Source organism: Ursus maritimus, unplaced genomic scaffold (assembly GCF_017311325.1).
Source record: "Ursus maritimus isolate PB19 unplaced genomic scaffold, ASM1731132v1 scaffold_12, whole genome shotgun sequence".
Taxonomy (NCBI): Eukaryota; Metazoa; Chordata; class Mammalia; order Carnivora; family Ursidae; genus Ursus; species Ursus maritimus.
Window position 1 is genome coordinate 14260923 of NW_024423564.1, and position 22235 is coordinate 14283157.

Sequence of the window (22235 nt, forward strand, 5' to 3'; positions counted from 1 at the left end):
AACATGCTTACCATATCTTGGATATAATATACCAGCTTTCCCTTTTCTTTTTCTTCACTCTTACCACAACTGTTAGGACTGTTCTTCTATCATAATTCATGATCATCACCACTATGTATTTATTTATTTTTAAAGATTTATTTTATTCGTTATTTTAGAGAGAGAGTAGGGGGAGGAGCAGAGGGAGAGGGGGGGAGAGAATCACAAGCAGACTCCGCACTGAGCAAAGAGCCTGACACGGGGCTCAGTCTCACAACTCTGAGTTCGTGACCTGAGCCAAAGTCAAGAGTCAAACACTTAATGGACTGAGCCACCCAGGTGCCCCCATCATCACTATTTAAAGGTGAAACAGGGCATTGGCTCTTGCTTCTGCCCCTTGCCATTTTGAGTGAGTTAGCCTAGGAGCAAAAGGAATCCAGCTATTAACTACTCGGCTATACTGTGAAGGCTGCCTAGAAGAATTCAAATTATGCCGATTGGGTTACAATTATATCTGTCAATGTGGGCTGTGATCTCTTGTTTTAAAGCATCCTAAGAATACTTTCTATATCTGTATATTTAGTTCTGTTGGAGAAAGCAATTAGATTATTCCATCCCCCCATCTGTGCAGTAAGAAAACTCATCTGCTTGGCTTACTTCATATAAAGGAGAATTAAAATGTCCAGGTTATTTGTAATTTGGGTTAAGTAGTTCAATCCCGGCTCTCCCAGATTTTTCTGGGAATTCATACCCCCCTTATAATTATGAACTTAATTACTTTGAAAGTAATAGTGTTCTGAATTATTTAAGGAAGACAGAGTTCGAAAGACAGATGTCATTTCTAAATGAATTTTTTTTTTTTCCCTTATAGCATGTGTTTGATGATCTCAGTGTCTCAGTATCCTTGTCCTGGGTTGGCGATGGCACTGGGGTAAGTAGTATTTTGAGTCTGTTAACTCAGTGTAGCAAGAAGAAGATGGGGATTTTAGGGGTTTAAACACTGAATGTTGTTATTTTCTGAAATGGTCTCCAACCTCCGTTGCAGAAAACGCATGTTCGCTGTACAGACTTTCGGGAAGTTCTGATTGGTTTGGTTTTGCTTTAGAACTGGGAACATCTAGTGACCGCCTTCTTCCATAATAGGAAGATAGACACCTTTTTAGTGTTTGGTGGCTGCTTGGCATCAAGATGAGCAAGAAGAAGAAAGAGGAAGGAGAGTGCCACGTGCTCCGACGGGAGCCTCACAATACTTGGGAAAACCCCTGTGTAGCCGCAGAAGACTGCACTTTGCACATCTCGGCATTTCTCCTCCAAACTGTATTGCTCCTGTGTCCTTTCCCACAGTTAGCATTGAAGGACTGTGGCGCCCATGGGCTTGCAGTTCTTCAGCCCCATCTGTTGTCTCTTCCCCTACCACGGAGGAGCCCCTGCCGGGACTGGCGGCGTGGAAGCAGAGTCCGGCAGCATCTTCTCCCTGCTGGTGTAGACGGTCTCCCAGTAGGAGGGAGCGCTGAGGGTGGCCTCAGGTCTTGAGTCAGGGCTTGGCATTGCCGGCTCTGTGTCCCTCTGTCTGAACAAGGGGCCAGGGCCACAGCTCATACCCTCTGGTATTCTGGTAACATATATATCATAGCACGGAGGCCCATGATGGTGGTATCAGGAATCGAAAGAAACAGAATTTTGGTGTTGAAAAGCAAGTTATAAATTTCTTATTTTAATTAATTTTTAAACTTCTGGTAGAATGTCTTTAACCATGTCTCAGTTTCTTCTAAAATTTGAGTAGCGCACCAATTTCCATGATTTATCCATTTCTCTAAGATAGTTGGTATCTCTAAGGTTTCTTGTTATATGGCTGTTTGAGACTCCACAGCCTCTTGTACTGACCTACTATCAGTCTTTTCCTCATGCACATTTGTGTCTAGAAAAATACTTACTTGAAAAATTAATTTCATGGAGAACTAACAGCGAGGAGAGGAAGAAAAGGACAAATGTATATGACGTAGTGACCTCTGTTAGAACATATATTCTAGCCTCTGTAAGCAGAAAGCAGAAAGAGGGATGATCTTTGCCTGAGACTATCTTACAATAATAGGAACACAAAAGAGTTAAACCCTTCCTTTATTATAATGTATAGTTGATTAGCTCTGCCTTACTACTTCAAGTGTATGTGATGGGATCATTTCAACAAAATGAGTTGAGATCTTGAGTCATTGTGAACCCTGGAAACGTGGTCCTTCTTGGTTTTCTGATATTACAGTATGGGCTACCGTAGGGCTCTTGGCAATCTTTTAGATGTTGATTTAATCCCATCACATGCAAGCATGTAATTGGACTATCTTTCTTATTGACTGCATGCTTTTGTCTCTTCCCAGATCATTCTAGTCTTGACTACCTTCCATGTACCACTGGTAATTATGACTTTCGGACAGTCCAAGCTATATCGAAGGTGAGATGTGTAACATGTGGCTGGGGCATTGGCGGAGTAACACATTGTGAATGTAAGTTCTCTACTTTTATAGACATGATGGAGTCTAAAAGCTGATTTAAAGGATCTTGTAGCCATCTTAAATTTTCACCAGACTGTCACACTCAGCACGCTGAGTGTCTGCTTAGCAACCTGAAGAAGTACGGAAAGGGATCTAGTTCCAAGGAGATTAGGCTGACCTCACTGAGTGGCAAAACAATAAAGGAAGATGAAGGAAGAGTCCGTAGGGATCTGTATCTCTTCATTTAAATGGGTGTATATTTGGGGCGCCTGCGTGGCTCAGCCGTTAAGCGTCTTCCTTCGGCTCAGGTCATGATCCCAGAGTCCTGGGATCGAGCCCCATGTTGGTCTCCCTGCTCAGCGGGAAGCCTGCTTCTCCCTCTCACACTCCCCTTGCTTTTGTTCCCTCTCTCGCTGTCTCTCTCTGTCAAATAAATAAATAAAATCGTTAAAAAAAATAAAATAAAATAAAAAATAAATGGGTATATATTTGTGGGAAGGTAGCATAGAGTTTAACCATCTTTCTATTTATTATGAGTTTTTTTATATCCCTGAAATAACACAAAATGGTTTTTATATCCCTGAAATAACAGTCCTCACTGTACCTTTCAAGCGAATGTGATTTATCTGACAACAAAGTGGACACATATATTGAGCCCTAAATAGCTTGTTTCCAGATCAGGAGGAAGTTCTCAGGTCAGACCTAACCCAAGGGCATCATGGTGTTCACACTGGTAATGATGGTGGCAGTGTATGTTCAGGAACGATAATCTATCCTGTGACATCTACAAAGCTTCAGAGTTGTCTTCTCAAAGGTACAGCGTGGTTAAATAGTAGGTTCTTTCCCTTAATTATAAGATTCAAGACCAGCTAAGTCTCAGAAATTGCTGATTATCTTCTCAGTCATTTGTGTCTATCCCATTTTCCCCCCAAGAAAGAAAGATGACATCCCAGCAGATGACATAAAACTGCCCCCCCCCCGGGGCCAAGGGACCTCCCAAGAGCCATTGTACTCTCTCAGGGTTCCTTCTTTGACTGTTGGTCTTGGTCCAGGAGGGCGTGAACCCATGCTGATTCTCTGAGGTGGGTCAGCCCAACCTCCCTTCCCTAGTAGGCGTGATCACTGGCGGCTGCTCCTGAGCCTGGAGCCAGGGCTCACTGCTGAAGCACAGTGATGTGGGCTTCAAAATTGGCCAAGAAGGAATTGCCATCTTGAAATTGCTGTATGCTCCATGAAAGCAAGGTTCTTGACTAGCCCGGGGTTCTCCACCAACCAGCCCAACAGCTGACTCACAGCAGGCAAGCAGTACATACTAATTGAATGAATGAATACCTTGGCTTCTCTATAATTTTTAGGCTGATAGTATTTTTTATTTGTTTGATAAAGATTGACAATGCCTCGTAGAATCCCAGTGCTAGAAAGGGCTATAATTTGTAGGTGATTTTGTTTATTCAGAACAGTAGTTGAAGGATTTCAGACAGATGAAAGTATCCTGTTCAGGGAGGGAAAATTTTTTTTTTTTTTTAATTTGTAACTTCAGTAACTCTTCGTTTAAAAAACCTTGCTGTCAGAAAATCTTTATGATACAGTTTTTCTTACCAGTTTACCTTTCATGATAAAAGCAAAACAACCATATTATAAAACAACCATATTATAAAATTTTAAAAGAAAAAAATTCACCCTAGAACGTAAATTATTTACACTTAATTTATTTACACTTTATTATCTTGATTTTTCCCTGTCACATTAATCATATGGCTACATAGTCTTGGGAAGCAGCGTGGTCCAGGGTTAAGTTGCCAGATTGTGTTGGCAAACAGGCCTGGGATTGGATCTCAGCACTGTCATTTGCAAGCAGAATGAACTCGAACAAGTCATTTAGCCTCCCTCAGTTTTTTGTCACCTGTAAGGGAAAGGCGGTAATAATGGTCACCGTAGAACTGTTGCAGGCTGTACTTTGCAGAGGTTGGAGTGGAGCAGGAGCGTAGTGGGGCTAGCGGCCGTCGTGCCGACAGCCGGGGACGGCACGTAGCCAGCTCATGCTGGCGCTGCTGTCACCAGTTGTAAAGATGAATTTGAAAGCCTTTGGCGCCAGTTGGCAAAGAGTGACTGCCCGCCCCCAGATGCTTCCGTGGCTTCTACGAACGCCCACATACCCTTGCCCCTGCCGACGTGCAAGTATTACTAACAGCTGGCGTGACAGCCTATCTCCATTCCGCCTGGTGAGTGCTCAGGCCCTGTGATTTTTCATATCCCTGCATCATTTTGTTAGATTGACAGAACTTACTTAATCGCTATCCTCGTGGACACTTAGGTTGTAGCTGATGTTTTCAGTATTACTCATGCCGCTGTGGTAAATATCACACGTTTGCGTCATAGAAGACGCTGATCTCCAGTTCGTTCTTTAGTAGCAGGTGAAAACCTCTCTGATGGATCCCTACCTGCTGTGAAGGCTGTTCACTAAACTCTTCCCTCTCTCTCCAGGTTGAGTTATCTTCTATACCTCTTGCCTTGGCCACTTTCTTGCTGGCCTTCTGAATTCACTTTTTCCTGTCTACACTGCTCTTGAAAGCGTGTGGCTAGACCGGTCCGTGAGTCATACCCAGGGGGGAGTGAAATGTGTTTTCAGGACTCTGTTTCCCACTTTTCTACTTTTCAATTTTGCGCTTGCTTTAAGTCAACCAAAAAACAAAACAAAAGCGGGACCAGTAAGTGTTACTGTTAAAATACGGACGAGCCTCTGACTCAGCCCTTCCTGTCCTGTATCTGTCTGGTATTGTGAGAACCCCTAGCGCGCTTGACCAGAGGGCAGCCGCTTGTTTCTCGTGTGGCCTCGGGGACTGAGCTGCTCCTGCTTCCTGTCGCACAGCAGCTTCTTGTCTGGTGGTGTTTTGTTTTTGCCAAGGTCATTTTGAATATTAATTCTTTCCTCCCTGCTGTGCAGTGAGCGCTCTTCCAGAGTTTAGGTGGAGACTGTAAAGAGGCCTCCTTGCTTCTCCCATGGGGCTGGCCTGGCGCTCTGAAGGGACCTGTGTGGTCCGGCCGCTGGCAGAGGGGCTCTTGTGGCTTCGGAGGGGAGGGGGCAGCTTGATGAAGAGGAGTCCTGAACGCGCTCAGGTTGCCCAACAGAAAAATAAAATAAAAGCCTGTCGGATCCCCTCCGAAGACTCTTCTGTTTTTCACAGCGCTCCCGATTATATTATTTACCAGATTATCTTTCTGTACTGTATCTTATGTGGTCAAAGGTTCATTTGGTAATCAAATAAAAGGCACTTGATCGCGTGCCAGCTGCTCCGAGTCTTACGGCCCAGAGGCTCAGAGGAATAGAAGGAAGTTGTGTCTGTTACCTACGCCGAGTTAGAGGGAAATACACTTTGATCTTCAGGGTATAAAAAAGAATTGTGGGAAGATTAGGGAAATAATAAGTAACGTCCCTAGGCATTGATAATTAGGTAAAATTGAATAATATATTAATGTCTTCAATTTAAAGGAGTTATATTTGAGTAGCTTAAATTTTGATCCTCCAATAAGGAATAATTTATGTAATAGATTGTAAAGTACATTTGCCTCTTTCAAATGTGAAGTTAGAAAGAAATAAACCATACCTATGGGTAAGATGATAATTTGGTTTTTGGCAACTGAAATACGTTTTGCATGCTTTTGTTCGATGGCCTCTTGAGTCTAACTTTTCACGGTAAGATCAACTTACTGAAACACGTGTACACATTATTCTACACCAAAATTCTGTACCCAGTTACCCCAGACCTGCTGCTATTTGGGGGCGCCTGGGTGGCTCAGTCGGTTCAGTGTCCTACTCTTGATTTGGCCCAGGTCGTGATCTCAGGGTCGTGAGATCGAGCCCCTCATCATTGGGCTCCGCGCTCATCGGGGAGTCTGCTTGAGATTCTCTTTCTCCCTCTCCCTCTGTCCCTCCCGCCCATAAATAAATAAATAAAAACCCTGCTATTTTTTTGTGATTTTTATTTCCTATCGAGAGTCGTTCAACTTTTAGAAATTAGTAAGGGCATCTTGACATGACTAAATTTCACATTAAATTTTATTCCATAGTCAATGTAAATGTTTAAGGATGTTACTTGAGGTAAAAAAAAAAAAAAAAGTTAATGCAAAGGTATCAACAGATATTAAAGCAAAGCGTAGTAAACTGGCTTCTCCAAGATATCCTGTACGACAGCCTTTTTAATGATACGCTTGGTTCAGTTTTCACTGCAGTAGATTATTAATAATGACTATATATTTTAGTCACAAGGTTAGCATGAATTCATTACAAAATATATTTCACTGCTTTTTTTTCTTAAAGAAAAAGTTTATTAAAATGTATGATGATGGCATTTTTACTACAGCTTCACTTTTACAAACTTAGGGCATATAAAAATCATGAAACTAGGTGGTTTTCATCATTTAGGAGATATTCCCATTAAAATACATATTAGAATTGCCTTGTCAACCAAAGCAAAATAGGGACACCGGCTGCATACTCATGTTCCTTCTGATTAAAAGTTCCAGGATTTTATTCACAATATATTACCCCCTTTATTTGCCCACTTGTATTTTCAAAGTTTCTACAGAAAACATGTATCCTTTTTTCAGTAAGAAAAAAATGATAAAATATTAAAATAAAAAGACATAAGGTAGCATTAGACGGTGGGGAGTAAAAAAAAAGAGAGAGAGAGACTGAAGTATTGGGAGTTCAGCTTAATGTGAATCCAAATTCTGCCCATTCTACTGGCTGGTCTGTGGTTTCGGGTCTGCTTTTAATGTTCCACATCTTAACAAGCTACCTTCTCTCCCTGTTGGTCTCTTAACTGGAGGTCTCAATGCAGTTGGTTGGCATTTTTCTGTGGGGTCGCCATGTACACCGAATTGTCGAGTATGGAGCCATTGCTCCCCGGGGAAAGAAAAAAAGATTCCAGCTCCTGCAAACCTCTGCTCACAACATTCGTTTTTGTTCATTGATCAGTACATGATCTCGTTTTGTTTTTTTTTAAGCTCTTATTTATTTGACAGAGAGACAGCCAGCGAGAGAGGGAACACAAGCAGGGGGAGTGAGAGAGAAAGAAGCAGGCTCCCAGTGGAGGAGCCTGATGTGGGGCTCGATCCCATAACGCCGGGATCACGCCCTGAGCCGAAGGCAGACACCTAACGGCTGCGCCACCCAGGCGCCCCCGTACATGATCTGGTTTCATGTGCGTTTCTGTTGGAAGACACCTTACTGAATGTATACTGTTGATTCATTAACGTTGAGCTCGTACCTCATGCCCAGAAGACGCTTGTCTAACTCACGTGGTTTCTCCGTAAGGCACATCAGAGCCTTCTTGTGCTCAGGAACACCAGCCCTTTACCATCGTGCTCTTCTGTGCAGCAGAATCACCAGCAAAACCACAGAAGTGCAAAATGTGTGGCACTAAGTAGACTGCGAAGAAGACACTTACTAACAGGCTAAGAGCTGGCCCAGGAAGGCACGGTGTCCCCTTACCAGCCCTCAGCGGGGAGTGTGCGTGCAGGGTTACTCAAATGTTCCTCACTCTGTGCGTGCTGCGAATGACGGCAAAAGAGCCTCGAGTAAGGGTCACAAATACATCTGAATGAGTAGTCAGATTTGCAAAATGGGATCTAGGAACAATAAGGATCTGCCGTATAAGCTTTCCTGATTAGTGAAAACTACAAAACAGCAGTTTGGATCCTTTTAAAGTTTGTCGTCATCCTTGTTGCTTTTATGTTGCAATTTATAGCAACTTCATCATGACAAAAATGAACTAAAGAGAAAAACGGTGAGGCCTGAAAGCCAACCAAACAAGGGTATCTATGCTTGTCTGTTTTAAGAGAGAGAATGTAGGTGCACGTGCCTGAGGGGGGGAGGGCAGAGGGAGAGAGAGAATCTTAAGCATGCTCTGCACGGAGCCTGACTCGGGGCTCGATCTCACGACCCCGAGATCATGACCTGAGCTGAAATCAAGAGTCAGATGCTTCCCTGAGTGAGCCACGCAGGCGCCCCGTATGCTTGTTTGATTGTTGAGAAAAATAAAATGTAAGAGTGTCTGAGATACCGTAGAACTCTCATGCTGTTACTTTTCATTAAATGTCTGTGGTTCGGATGCCTGGTGTCACAAGTTCCAATATACTATGAATGAAAAGTCCTCAAAAACAAGGCTCTAATTTTTGAGTATTGACGTTTGCGTTGAGTGTCGGTATGTGAGTCTCCCGGAAAAACCCGCTTTGAGTGCTTCATCCTGCTAGGAATTTTGGTGCTCTGTCTTACTAGAAGTCCCATGTGATGATTACTTTTTTTTTTTCATTTATTTTAATAATGTCTAGATCTTTCTTGTTCTTTGGGGGTATTGGGTTCTAGTCTGAAAATATTTGTATTTTAACACTTTCTTCAGCTGCAAGTATGTGCATAATCTTGTGTGTGTTTACAGCACAGAGACACGCATAAGTGATCATTTATTTTTGGCAACCAGAAATTGGTTATTTTTTTATTCAAAAGATTTGTTTCTAAAGCAGATGGTTTCACAGGATTTACTTAACTTATCATTTGACTGCTGTTCATGACACTATTAATTATCTTATGGATTTTGAAAAGTAGATTTATTTGTCAAGATGTCGCATTGATTTCCTCTTCCTGATGTATGTTGTGTGCTGATAGAAAATAAAGCTACTTTTTTATTTTTTTAAGATTTTATTTATTTGAGAGAGAGAGAGAGAGAGAACGCAAGCAGGGGCAGGAGCAGAGGGAGAGGGAGAAGAAGGGGGAAGGAATCTCAAGCAGGTGCCCTGAGCATGGAGCCTGATGCAGGGTTCAGTCCCACGACCCTGAGATCATGACCTGAGCTGAAACCAAGAGTTGGACTCTTAACCAGCTGAGCCACCCAGGTACCCCAAATAGAGCTACTTTAAAATGAAGTGTTAAAATATATTCCTCGGCCTTTGATGGCCTTAGCAGAACCCTACACAAATCCTAGCAGGTCGATACTAGTCCTCTGTGCTCCAGTTTTTTTTTTAAGTGGCCAAAGTAGTGTCGCAGAAGATTTTATTTTTGTTTTGTTCATGTTGCTTTCTTTTCTGAAGGGCAGGGATGTGTTTGTTGTGCCAAGTTCTTAAAAAGCAAGCAGGCTTGCCAACAGGTTTGTGGAAGTTCCCTGGGGATGTCATGCAGGAGGGGAGATTTGTGAGCTGGTGGTGAGCAAGCCACTACAAACCCCTCCAGATGGTTATCAGAGCGATTGAGGACGTGGACGTGTCGTAGCGCTAGGGAGTGTTTACGCATATCCCTGTGACCCACTGTCCGAGGATAAGAACCCTTCTTGTGCTCCAAAGCCAAGGAAAGGGTAGTCAAGAATCAGTTGGGTGGCGCCTAATCCCGACTTTGTTGAGGAAGAGTCTTTCAGACAACTTGAAGTCCTGTGTAGATCGCTTTAGCGTGCTGTCAGGGACCTGCGCAAACCCTCGAGACACCGCCTTCCTGTCTGCCTCCAGCTTCCTCTTAGCCCATCTTTGCTGCCAGGCCACGCGCCCTGGCAGGATCGTGGAAGTCTCCAGGTCGTACGAGAAAAGCTCCTCACGAATAATTAAAAGTTGCCTCTAGTACGGGACTGAGAGTTACAAGAGAATTGCACTGAAGTTTCAGTTTTGCCCTTGATTAACTGGTCGACTTTTGACCAGTTGCCTCCTTGAACCTCACCATCTGTGAGATGAGGGAGTTGGACAAGAGGTTCTCCTCTGTCCCTTGCATCTCATGTGTTCCGTGTTCTGCGGTTCTGTGATTCTTTATTTGTTGAGGCTGCTACCAAAACTGTACCATTTGTTAAGTCGTATATTATATCAGTGCAGACAACGGAACGTTGCGTTTATCCCTGGGCAACTAACGTGCAACACCCAGTGGTTAGATTTCACGGCTGCGAAGGTGTTGGCTTCTACAGCGTGCTTTAGTGGACGGGACACAGCATGAAGCCTGTCGGAGGCAGATAGCTTCCGACTTTTTTGCTTTTGGTTTTCCAACTCTAAACATGGAATTGAGTACGTCTCAAAAATATTGTTGGAATGAACTTTCGGGAAAAGCTCTGACAACCTGAGATGAGATGAAGTTTGTTTTCCCGAACGGTGTTCTGCGTGCGGCGTGCGGTAGCTACCGGTGCCTGGTATGGCCCCTCCGGGAGTGGGGGGCCCTCAGGACTCCTGCTCCCCGTTTGCAGCTTTATCAGTAGTACCGCACGTGACTAGATTCGTTGGAGGCCTTTGGGTACATTTAGCGGACATCCCAACCCAAACTAGCCTGAATAATAAGGGAATGAACGGCTCCTAACTAAATACAGAAGAAGGATGGGCCTCAGTGTTCGTTCAATCCAGTGTCATAGACTCTGCTTCTCTAGAATTCCAGAATTCCCTCAGCAGTTCTCTCCACTTCTTTGGATTGTTTTTCAAGTTGTGTTCTTATCGTGCCAGAATGCCTGTAGCAGTTTTTTTGCTTTGTATTCGCATAGGACAGTGGTGGGGTTTCTGAACCTCTGTATTACACGTGGGGTCAGATCGTGTTTGCTTGTTGTGAAACCGTGCTGTGCCCTTTACCCCCTCGATGCCAGCAGCACCTCCCCCTGGGCTGTGATCTTCGTGAATGTCTCCAGACATGGCCACGGGTGTGCAGTGGCGGGGGAGGGGGGTGGCTCGCAGAAAGACACTGATTGAGAACCACTGGGCTGAAGGAAGACAGATCATTTTGTCAGGCGGGTGTCTGAAGTATAAAGAAGTGTATTTTCCTCAAAGACTCCCAATTTCCCCCTTTTGTCTTATTGGCTCAACCTGGGTCACTCCCCATTTCTGACCCCATTACTGGTAAGGGGGTGGAATTTCCTTCAGACTGCTCAGGCCCTCCACTGGAGCTAGAGATGGAATCCACTCCCCTGGGGTAACTGTGCAGGGGAGGGTGGTGAGGGCCTCAGCGAAGCTGGTGGGGTGGGGTCGCGGGAAGCCAGGCAGCTGCCCGGCAGTGTCCTTGACCACCGCATTCTAAATGTGTCTTGCTTTTCTTCCTCTCAGCGAGGACTATGGGAAGAACTTTAAGGATATTACAAATCTCATCAACAACACCTTCATTCGGACTGAGTTTGGCATGGCTATCGGTCCTGAGAATTCTGGAAAGGTGCGACTCCTTCGTACGCAGATGAAGCTGTGCTTGGTACCACGCGCGGGCTGTCAGATGATGATGTTGCAATGGCCCGGTTGTATACAGCAGTATATTTAGTTTGCTGTTAGTGCATTTTAAAATTAAACATAATTTAGCGCTGTTCATAAAGGAATGGAATTCAACACACAGGTTCTTCTTCTTTTTTTTTTTCTTGGTCCCTATCCAAGATCCAGCCGAGCTCTTTGTAATTACGTAGTGGTTGTTTGGTGTCACAATGTATAATCCGCAAAACAACATTTTAGTCTTTGGGCCACTAGCTAATCTCAGATTAAGCGGCTAAATTCCTAGTTCTGTTGCACTGTTTCAGGGGAGGGAAATATGTGTTATAGGACTAATACTTGAGGAGTGCAGTACACCAACTAATCCGTTTTTATAACTCCTCTTAGTGTTGGGATTTTCTTAACGACTATCTGGTGAAAACGGTGTGAGAACGTCTGTGCTTTTACAGTATTACACTCTGACTCTGAACGTTTTTCTCCCTAATCAGGTGATTTTAACAGCAGAGGTGTCTGGAGGAAGTCACGGAGGAAGAATCTTCAGATCATCAGATTTTGCCAAGAACTTTGTTCAGACCAATCTCCCTTTCCATCCTCTGACTCAGATGATGTATAGCCCTCAGAATTCTGATTATCTTTTAGCCCTCAGCACTGAAGTAAGTAGAGCTGAGGAACTGGTCTTGCTTTTTCGCGTTTTTATAGACTCAAAATACACTGTTTTAAAAGAACCCTGTAGGAAATGCCTTTATATTGGACTGCTTTCTAGTGACTTCTTAAGGCACGAATTATGAATTTTTTGCATTTTTTTCCAGTTGATTTTCGTGTGCTATCTAGCTCAGACAAGGGTAGTATCTAGCCGGCGTTACATGTTTTTTTAAGCGAGTAGATGTGGTGTGCTATCAGAGTAATGAACCCGAAAATAGTTTAATGTAATCATTCTTGTGCTTCAAGGGGCAGGCATAAATTGTCAAACTCCTGATGGTACTGTTCCTTTGCTATGGCCAAACCATGTCTTCATAATTTTTTTTGTTAGTTCCCAGTATATAAAGCATATTGATTTCTGTCTTTGTTTTGTTTTATTTTTTTTTTTAAGATTTTATTTATTTATTCGACAGAGAGAGAGACAGCCAGCGAGAGAGGGAAGACAAGCAGGGGGAGTGGGAGAGGAAGAAGCAGGCTCATAGTGGAGGAGCCTGATGTGGGGCTCAATCCCAGAACGCCGGGATCACGCCCTGAGCCGAAGGCAGACGCTTAACGACTGCACCACCCAGGCACCCTGATTTCTGTCTTTGATACTCCTGTATTAAATATCCTGAATTTTAAATCTCTGCGTCCCCTACCACGATTGCTATACTGTCCCCAGAAACCAGTGTCCCCCCCCTTTCCCTTCCACCTCTCTTCGGAAAGCTCTCTGGGGGAGCACGTTTCACTTTTCCTTTCCCAGAGGACCAGTCTCCTTTACCATGGATTTTAAGGGCCCAAAGTGGCTGAGTTGCTAGACTATGATAATCAGAATTATACTTTACATTTGCATGGGCTCTTTCTCATCTTATTTCTTAGAGTGTGGTCTCCTGGCCAGCAACATCAGAGAGAAACCCCAGGGAGACTCGTTTAATATGCAGTTCATAGGCCCCGATCCAGACATAGTCCATCAGTGACTTTTGGTTTTGAGATGGCTAGTATTTTTAACAACTGAGTTGCTAGCTGAGTCTGCACACTAATATTTGAGAGCCATTGCTGTGGTGACCATTGTGGGGACAGAAACCGGATCATCAGTGTGGACAAGTCAGACTGAGCAGAGGGGTAGCACGGGGAGGGTGAAGGCACTCAAAGAGCTGTCAGGGGTCTGGGCCTTCTGTGCAGATCTTTGAGCAGAGGGAAGGCTGGAAGACTCAAGGAGGTCAAAGTTAAGTTTAGCCAAAGAGGCCAGAGGAAGGAAACTGGCCTGCTGGGTAGGCCTCAGATCTTAAAGCAACAATTCCAGGAAGTTGGCCTCCAGCAGCTTGAACTATAGGCCCTTCAAGGGAGCAAAGAGACCCCCAGAGGAATGGACAGAATCACCAACCCCCCTTTTGACTACCCAATCGCTGTTACCAAGTGTCTTAAGATTATTGAAACATGCTATCCTCAGAAAGAGGTAGCCCCAGTCTGCTTTTATACCTCAAATTTCTTCCAGTTGAGGGTAAGTTGGAAATAAAAATTATCAGGGTTAGGGCACCTGGGTGGCACAGTCAGTTAAGCATCCACCCCTTGGTTTTGGCTCAGTTGTGAGATTGAGCCCCACATCAGGCTCCGTGCTGAATGTGGAGTCTGCTTATATGTCTTTCTCTCCTCCTCCCCCCTGCACTTGCTCTCTCTCTCAAATAAATAAATAAAATCTTTTAAAAAATCAGGGTCGAGAAGATGGACCAATGTGTACTGAAGTGCAAATAGGTGGCACCAGACCCTTTCCTATTTCCAAGTAGAGTTGGGTAAATTAGAAATGCTGGGAGGTGAACATCACCCGAGGAGGAAGGAGTTACAGAAGGAGGAATGGTGGGTGAGAGTGGGGGAGCACTGTAGGTAAATTCTGCCTTGATCAGCCCCTTTTAATTTCACCTGTACCAGGACATCTCTGTCCCACCTGCCTGGGTCTGGGCCCAACAGGCTTGTGTTGCCAGTGGAACCGACATCGTCAGTCTTTATCTTACTGAGCTTCTGCTACGTTTGAAAATATTGGCCAGTCTCTCCTTTTGGGAACTCTGCTTGCTTGGCTTTTTTCTTACCTTCTAACCATTCCTTCCTGGTCTCTTTTGTAAACTCCTGTCAATCTGCCCTAAGTCCCTACTGCTCATTTCACTCTGAGCAATCTCTTCCACTCCGACCATTGTAACTGCCCCTGTAATGTGTACGATTCTCAAATCCGTATTTCTGGCTTCTTCCTAGGGCTTCAGATTTCTATCTTGCTGCTCCCCTATTACACACACACACCCTCTGCCCTACAGGAAAAAGCTTCCAGTTCTACTGAATCTCGTTTCTAGATTCTTCCTGAGTCTGTTCCTCACAGCCATGGTTTAGAGCCTCACTAACTCTTTTTTTTTTTTTTAAGATTTTATTTATTTATTTATTTATTTGAGAGAGAACGCATGAGCAGGGGGAGCAGCAGGCAGAGGGAGAAGCAGACGTCCTGCTGAGTAAGGAGCCCAACACAAGGCTCAATCCCAGGACCCCGGGATCATGACCTGAGCTGAAGTCAGACACTTAACTGAATGAGGCACCCAGCGGCCCCAGGGCTTCACTAACTCTTAATGAACCGATGTATCACTACTTTCTCACTACCTTTCCTGCTTCTGCTCTGAAACCCATCTTTCCCATTGCCATCCAAGTACTCCACCTTTAAAAAGGTAAAACTGAGGGGCGCCTGGGTGGCTCAGTCAGCTAGGTGCCTGACTCTTGATGTTTGGCTCGGGTTCTGTGATCTCGGGGTCGTGAGATCGAGCCCCGTGTCAGGCTCCACGCTAGGCATGGAGTCTACCTAAGATTCTCTCTCTCCCTCTGCCCTTCCCCTCCTTCCTCCACCCCATCCCTTACTCATGTGCACATGTGCTCTCTCTCTTTCTCTCTTTCAAAAAAAAATAAAGTAAAACCGTGGGCCCTCTGTGAGCTGGCCCTCACCTCTGTCCCTAGCATTAGCCCCTTCTTTCCTCACCTTGGAATTTGTGCTCCATCAGTGCGTGAAGGCTTTTAGCTCCTTGCCCACGCTGTGACGTTTTATCACCTCTCGCCTTGGCTAGTACTCGTGTGTATTTGCGCAATAACGTCCCATCTCCCCATTTGCCGCCTTTCGGTTTCACTGCTCATGATTTAATACTAGTTCAGCTGTCTTCACAAACCATCACTGATGCATTGTCCCTCCCTCCCTTATTCTCACCCTGGAGACCGTGTTTCCATAACTTACCACGTTGTATCAGATTCTTACCCACGCCCCTTGTTAAACCGTGAGCTCCTCGAGAACGGGGAGTGTATCTTTTTTGTCTTTGTGTCCCCAGTGCAACATCTGGGACAGTGCCTGGCACACAGTAGGCACTTCATAAGCATTTGTCATTCCGAACTTCCAAAACCCTGCAGGGGCCCCACCACCCGTGTGTGTGTGTGTGTGTGTGTGTGTGTGTGTGTGTGTGGCATAGGCAGCTTGGATGCAACTTCAGTGTGTGTGTTTCCTGCCCTGACTGGTTAGATATGAATTATTAAAGGTCATACAAGCAGCTGCACAGGACAAAGCTGGAATTCTGATAAGTCATTTATAATCTTTCAGAATGGCCTGTGGGTGTCCAAGGATTTTGGGGGAAAATGGGAAGAAATCCACAAAGCAGTATGTTTGGCCAAATGGTGAGTAACAGAAGACTCCATCTGTGCAGAGCCCTGAACCTTTCCTGACGGTGCTGCCAGAAGTCACATGAACAAACATTGAGCACTGACTATGTGCCAAGTCGTCCTCAGGGTGCCATCAGGATATAAGGGGAGGGGAGGACACAGATCTTGACCTGGAGGAACTTCGAATTCTGCTGGGCAAGAATACTTCATCTCACTAAGTGTTAGGGTAGAAAGTATGAAACAGGGCCCAGGACCGAGTAGCTGCTGCCCGCAAAGGTTGATTCTCCATAAATGGTGACATCAGTCAGACTAGCATAAAATACAGCTTTGATCTGGGGACTTACGTACGTACTTCTCTGTGCCCAGATTCATATTCCCTCACCTAGAGATCCATTTCAGTTGTGCGGAATGTAGCAAGGAATCGGGAAGAAAGCTCAGAGAGCTTCCAGACCGTCAGAGTCACACTGTCCGTGCACCGAAAATCCTTCACTTGTCTCGGTGGGGAGCCTCTCTGGGCTTTCGTGTTTCCCCTTCATGAAAGGAGATTTTTGGGGGGAGTTTGGGGGATGGGGAAGCAAGAATTGAATTAAAAACCTTTATACCACCAAAATTCTGATTAGGCTCACACGCTCGTTTAGAGCCTCTTTTTTCTTTCTCTTTGACTAATTTCAGCAAATTTGTGAATCTAGTTTCCCTGTTGATAGCAGATGGGGGCCCGAGGTGGGGTACATGCTTGCTAACAGCCAGCACACGCCAGCATGAGAAGCCGCTGCTGAGAGCTCGCGGAGGCAGGAGAACTGTAGAAGCCAGCCGAAACAGAGGGACGCTAACAGGATGCGATCCTTTCGTGCTGGATCCAGAGAGCACGCGCAGCTCAGTGACTTCTGATGGGAACACGGTGTTACAGCACCATATGCTCGATGTTCGTGAACATGGCCCATAGTCCGAGCAAGAATTTAATATTTAATGTCCTCTACTTAGGGAGTCAGGGAGATGTGTAATAGAGGCATTGCCAGATATATCTACTGAAATTAAAATATTAAAAAAATATTGCTGGAAGTGGCCTTTTCCCAGAAACTGCTCGTAACGTGAGGTCTGTGCTGCGCCCCTGTGGTACACGGGCTTCGTCTGTATTCGGTCTGTGTGTTTTTGCAAATTGTGTTTGTGAAAGATGGTCTTATCAGGAAGGAAGTAGTTTTTAAAGGAACTAAGTTAATAAGTTGCTTCACTCTCAATGGATCTAAAGTATATAGGGTGTGTTCAAGTAAGACTGTAGTAAATTTTGGTCATTAAAACTCACCTTGATATATGCATATCAGATCACCACAGTGTGCCCTCTCAATGGTATTGGTCAGTTATGCCTTAATAAAGCCAAAAGAAACAAACAGAAAACTCATCTTTAAAACCGAACATTTAGGGATGCCTGGTTGGCTCAGTCGGTAGAGTGTGCAACTCTTGATCTCAGGGTCGTGGGTTCGAGCCCCACACTGGGTGTACAGATTACTTAAATTTTTTAAAAAAATCTTTTAAGAAAACCCTAAAAGTTCATTTTTAAATGGTATTTTATTTTGTAGGCTCTATAATATCTTTTATTTTTGTAACCCGTTTCTTTGATTAGTGTCTAAATATAAGATAACTGGCCTGCTGATAACTGTTTACTCACCTTTTAGATCTTTGATTTGTAGGAATTGACAGCCTGAAGTGCTGAAAGGACGTGCTCAGACCCCGCACCTTGTGCTGGTGCTAATCCATAAGTACTATCAGGGTCTGAACCCACTTTCCTGCAAACTCCCTTTCCGAGGTCGAATTTAAATAATTCAACCTCTGACCTAGCTGTCTATCCGAGATGAAAGAGCTGAATTATTTAGCACATGCAAAGCATTGAACTAGGTTCTGAGGGGAAACAATAAAGCATAAAACCTCATACCTGGCCCGAAGAGCCCGACAATATAGCAGGAGAGCGAAGGCGTACACTGTTGGATTAAAGTCATTAAACAGGAGACAAAGGAGTACCGCTCTAGAAGTTTGCGGTAAAGAAGCTTCCCAGTTGGAGTGCCAGGGAAAGTTTCATGGAAGGGCTAGATTTTAAGCTGGAGCCTAAAGATTGTGAGGTTAGATCTGGTTATAGGAGAGGAAAAAAAGCATTTTAAGCCAGAAACAGGAAGAGCAAGTGCAAGAGGCAGATTTGGAGAGTAAACAGACCAGTCTGAGCAGCTGGAAGAGTTCACGTGGAGAGGTGGTGGACTGGGGGAAACGCTGGCGCGGGGCTGGGGGGCGCCTTGGCCGGTGCGGCTGGGGGAGTCTGGCGCCTGGCATCCCAGAGGGCCGTTTCGGCCGGCGCCTGTGGACGGAGCTTATCATTACTAGCCTTGCTTGGAGCTTTGCGACTGCGGTTGAGAGCAGTCTTGAACCAGTCTTTTCTCTGTCTTTGCCTCTCTGTAGGGGATCAGAAAACACCATCTTCTTTACCACCTATGCGAACGGCTCCTGCAGTAAGTATATTTTAGTTCCGAATAAGAGTGTCCTGTTGTCCATTCACAGTAGAACGTTCTGGGTTGTAAAAGGTAGAAACATCAAAGATCCTTCTATTCTCCTGTAATTTTAATAGCTAAGATCACTGCCAAGCATTTTAAAAATTTTGAAAGTACTGAGCCTAGACCAAATAAAAACGTAAGCTAAATTTAGCAATATATTTAAATAAAGTAAATATTAGGCTACAAACAATAACAAGTTGAAACGCGTTGTGATTTCTGCCAAAGAGCATGGAGGTTGTGTTTGTGTCGGTGGATGTTGTTGGAATAAAAACGTAAGCTAAATTTAGCAATATATTTAAATAAAGTAAATATTAGGCTACAAACAATAACAAGTTGAAACGCGTTGTGATTTCTGCCAAAGAGCATAGAGCATGGAGGTTGTGTTTGTGTCGGTGGATGTTGTTGGCACCGTTTCTAAGCAGAAAGCATGGTCCTTCGTTTATTCATTCAACAAATTCATTTCATTTTTTCATTCATTGATTTGCACACCCGCAGTAGTATGCCCATCACTGTTCGAAGGATGGGGAGAGCAAGACACCTAAGCCCTTGTCTCATGGGGCTTGAATTCCAGTAGGGGTATTAGACGATCAACAAGAAAACCAAAAACTCAAACAAGACCACTTAAAATAGAAAAAGATAAGTGTGTCGTGAAGAAAGCAAAACAGGATGCTGTGGCTATGACGTGTTCATGCAACACCGTATTTGAATTACGTAAACTCTGTCTTTCTGTCCAGTGCAAAACCTCACGTGTATAAAAATAAAACCCAAATGTGAATTTCCTGTGTCTAATGCCGTGTCATTTTACATTGTCGCCTGATTAACAAGCATAGGATTAAAAATCCTTTAGCTATAAAGTTGAGAACATTCCTCTAAAACAGTTGGTTTGAACTGGAGGCTCACCGGTATGTGCAATTTTAATTAATATTTTGTCTTGTTTAAGAAGCTGACCTTGGGGCACTGGAATTATGGAGAACTTCAGACTTGGGGAAAAGCTTCAAAACGATTGGTGTGAAGATCTACTCATTTGGTCTCGGGGGACGTTTCCTTTTTGCCTCTGTGATGGCTGATAAGGTGAGTGTTACCTCTTTTGGAGGTTCTGAAATTTCTGGAAATATGTCTCAAATGGCCCCTTTTACTGCTAGTACTGGCAGAGTTGCTTCCCTCTTTGCAGCGTTTAGTGTCACTAACATTTGGAGGTGATTCTTTCTAGAGGCTGATTGATCCTTCTGGGCTACTGTGCACATCAGCCTGTTGTCACCGCATGAACACCCGCAGCCCCAGTGTCTGGACTTTACTCAGACACAGATACCTGAAAAAAAGCAGTCCACTTGCTCATTATCCAATAATGATAATAGAAATAGGTAATATTAATTAAGTACCCGCTATATTCTAGGTGCTGTTCTAGGCCCCAGGACTATAGCATTGAACCAAACAGATAAATGTCCTGCTCTCAGAGCTTACATTTAAATAGGGAATTAGATAGATCCTAAACTAATAAATATGACATTATAATATTAGGTAATGATTCAGGCTAAGAAGAACTCTATGACAGCTAGTAGCCGGAGCAGTCCTGTTCTAGATAAGGTGGCTTGGATGGGCCGTCTGAGACCCAGCTGAAGTGAGAGCATAGTTCTGTGCACATCTGGGCGGAAGGAGCAGTAAGCACAAAGACCCTCAGATTGGATCATGCTTGAAATGTTGAAGAAAAGTGAGAAGGGCAGCATGGCTGGAGCACAGAGGAGCATGGTCCAAAGACGGGGAGCCATGGTCAGATCAGAAAGACCTTTATAGCCCAAGATCTTGGCTTTTATTCTTCATGTGTCAGGAAGCTGTGAAAGGTTGTGAGCAGGGGAATGGCGTAAGTTGGCTTCTGTTTTGACAGAGTCGGTAGGTGCTGAATAGCCTGACAGGGGGCAGGAATGGGGGCACCAAGAGCAGCTAAGAGGCCATGACAGCAGTGAGAGAGATGGTAGGTTGTTGATGTGGACGAGGGAAGAAGGGCTGAGATCATGGATATATTGTTAACATATTGCCAAAAGGATTTGCTGATGAATTAGCCGTGGTTTGTGAAGGCATGAGAGGAACCAAAGGTAACTTTAGAATCTTTGCCCTGAGCAACCGGGTGAATGGTGGTACCATTTCCTGAGATGGCAAGAGAACTAAGTTTGTAGCAGGAAAATCAAGAATTCAGTTTTGGATATGACATGCCCACTAGATATCTAAGTGGAAATGTCGGGTAAGCATTTGGGTATATGCGTCCCCAAATTACATGGTGTATGAAGCTGCGTGACGCGATGATACCTTCTGGAGGACTGAGCGCGTGCTGGAGCACCCCAGCAACACTGAAGGGTTGGAAAGAGACGAGAATCCAGCAAAGACGACAGACGGAGGGCGGTGGGGAATCAGACAGGGATGCCACGAAAGCCAAGTGGAGAAAGTGTCTCAAGGAGGAGGAGCGATCAGCTGTGTGAAGCTCAGCAGAGATGTGGAATGAGAGGAGTCCTGAGAATGGTCCAGTGGAGCTGGCGAAGTGGAGGTTGTCAGTGACCTTGACAAGTGCAATTTCTTCGGAGGACTGGGGTTAACGGGCTGATTACAGTGGGTTCAGAGAGAACGGGAGTGGAGATAGGGAAGTAGACACAGTAACTACACGGAACTCGCTCGAGCAGTTGCACAAAATCCCCCAGCGACCGTGGGAGCAGGTCCTCTTGCCTCAGTGTGTATCTGAGGAAATTGAGTAACTTGCTTAGGGTCGCCCAGAGCTAGAGCCGTGGCGGGAGTCAGACGTCCCGCCTCCGGAGGTGGCGTCCTGCAGTGTTCCGCTACTGTCTGCACCGTCAGCGTCCTCCCGGAAGCTTCTGAACTCTGGTTCCTACCTGTAGCAATGAGCAAGAGTGAAAGTCAGCGTCTAGGTATGAGCTAGAGAAGTAAGCTAAATGCACTTGGCACTGAACTTTAAAGAGTATTGAACGTAAGGAGGCGCTGGGACTGATTCTTGTGTCTAGTAGGTATCTGAAGCTGTTTATCAGAGAGGAGGTGTTAATTGCCTCCTTACCAGACTCCTTTTAGCAGATAAATGCTCCCTGGTCAGCTCCCTTGTATCGGCCACTTCCCCGGCTGTGCACGTGACCTTCGTTATGGCTGTTCACAGACACACACTTCCTGAAAGAGGAGACGTGTCACATCTTGACTTCCCTGTAACCTCCCAAGCATGGGTTTCATCTCCATTTTTAGACTCTTAATTATCTAATTCTTTGGATTATGCCAGGACTGTCTCAAAGGGACCAAACTTCTGTGCAACAATCCTCATTTTAAGAATTATCTGAGCAAGCATATGCGAATGGCTGTAAAGCCAAACTAATGATGGCTCTTAGCTCTATTGAAGGAAGTGGGAATGTCAGAGGTTGGGAAGATTATATTTTACAGGGCCATACCAGAGTGAAGAAGCCAAAGAGGAAGCCAGGATAGCCTTAACTTACAATAGAATGGATTGTTCCATGGCCTGGAACTTTGCTAGGGGTTAGAAATTGCTTTGGTAATTGGTACTGGGACTTGTCAATTAGAACAGTTGTACCTAGTGAGAAAATGGATAATGATACTCATAATTATGAAAAATAATGTTCCTATTCATGTCCCTGCACGGGGCATCTTGGCAGAAAATTAAAAAGATAAATATTGGCATTTGTTC

The 22235-nt window shown here is 44.6% G+C and overlaps 1 protein-coding gene and 1 long non-coding RNA gene across 3 annotated transcripts in view; one reads left to right on the plus strand and one right to left on the minus strand.

The window, feature by feature from the left end:
- The first annotated feature begins 850 nt into the window (after positions 1–850).
- SORT1 (sortilin 1) overlaps positions 851–22235 on the plus strand; it is a 41420-nt gene continuing 20035 nt past the window's right edge. The window contains exons 1-7 of one of the 2 annotated variants that reach the window (XM_008704009.2): positions 851–910; positions 2352–2425; positions 11517–11619; positions 12152–12316; positions 15955–16028; positions 18456–18505; positions 19488–19618. In XM_008704009.2, coding sequence (XP_008702231.2) covers positions 2394–2425; positions 11517–11619; positions 12152–12316; positions 15955–16028; positions 18456–18505; positions 19488–19618 — 555 coding nt within the window. In that variant the 5' untranslated portion in view covers positions 851–910; positions 2352–2393. The remainder of the gene's footprint in view (positions 911–2351; positions 2426–11516; positions 11620–12151; positions 12317–15954; positions 16029–18455; positions 18506–19487; positions 19619–22235) is intronic. The other variant, XM_008704010.2, reaches the window with a different exon arrangement.
- LOC121102043 lies at positions 20328–22226 on the minus strand. The gene is made up of 2 exons (XR_005834073.1): positions 21603–22226; positions 20328–21423 (listed from the first exon to the last, which is right to left on the minus strand). It is a non-coding gene; the product is annotated as an uncharacterized LOC121102043 (long non-coding RNA).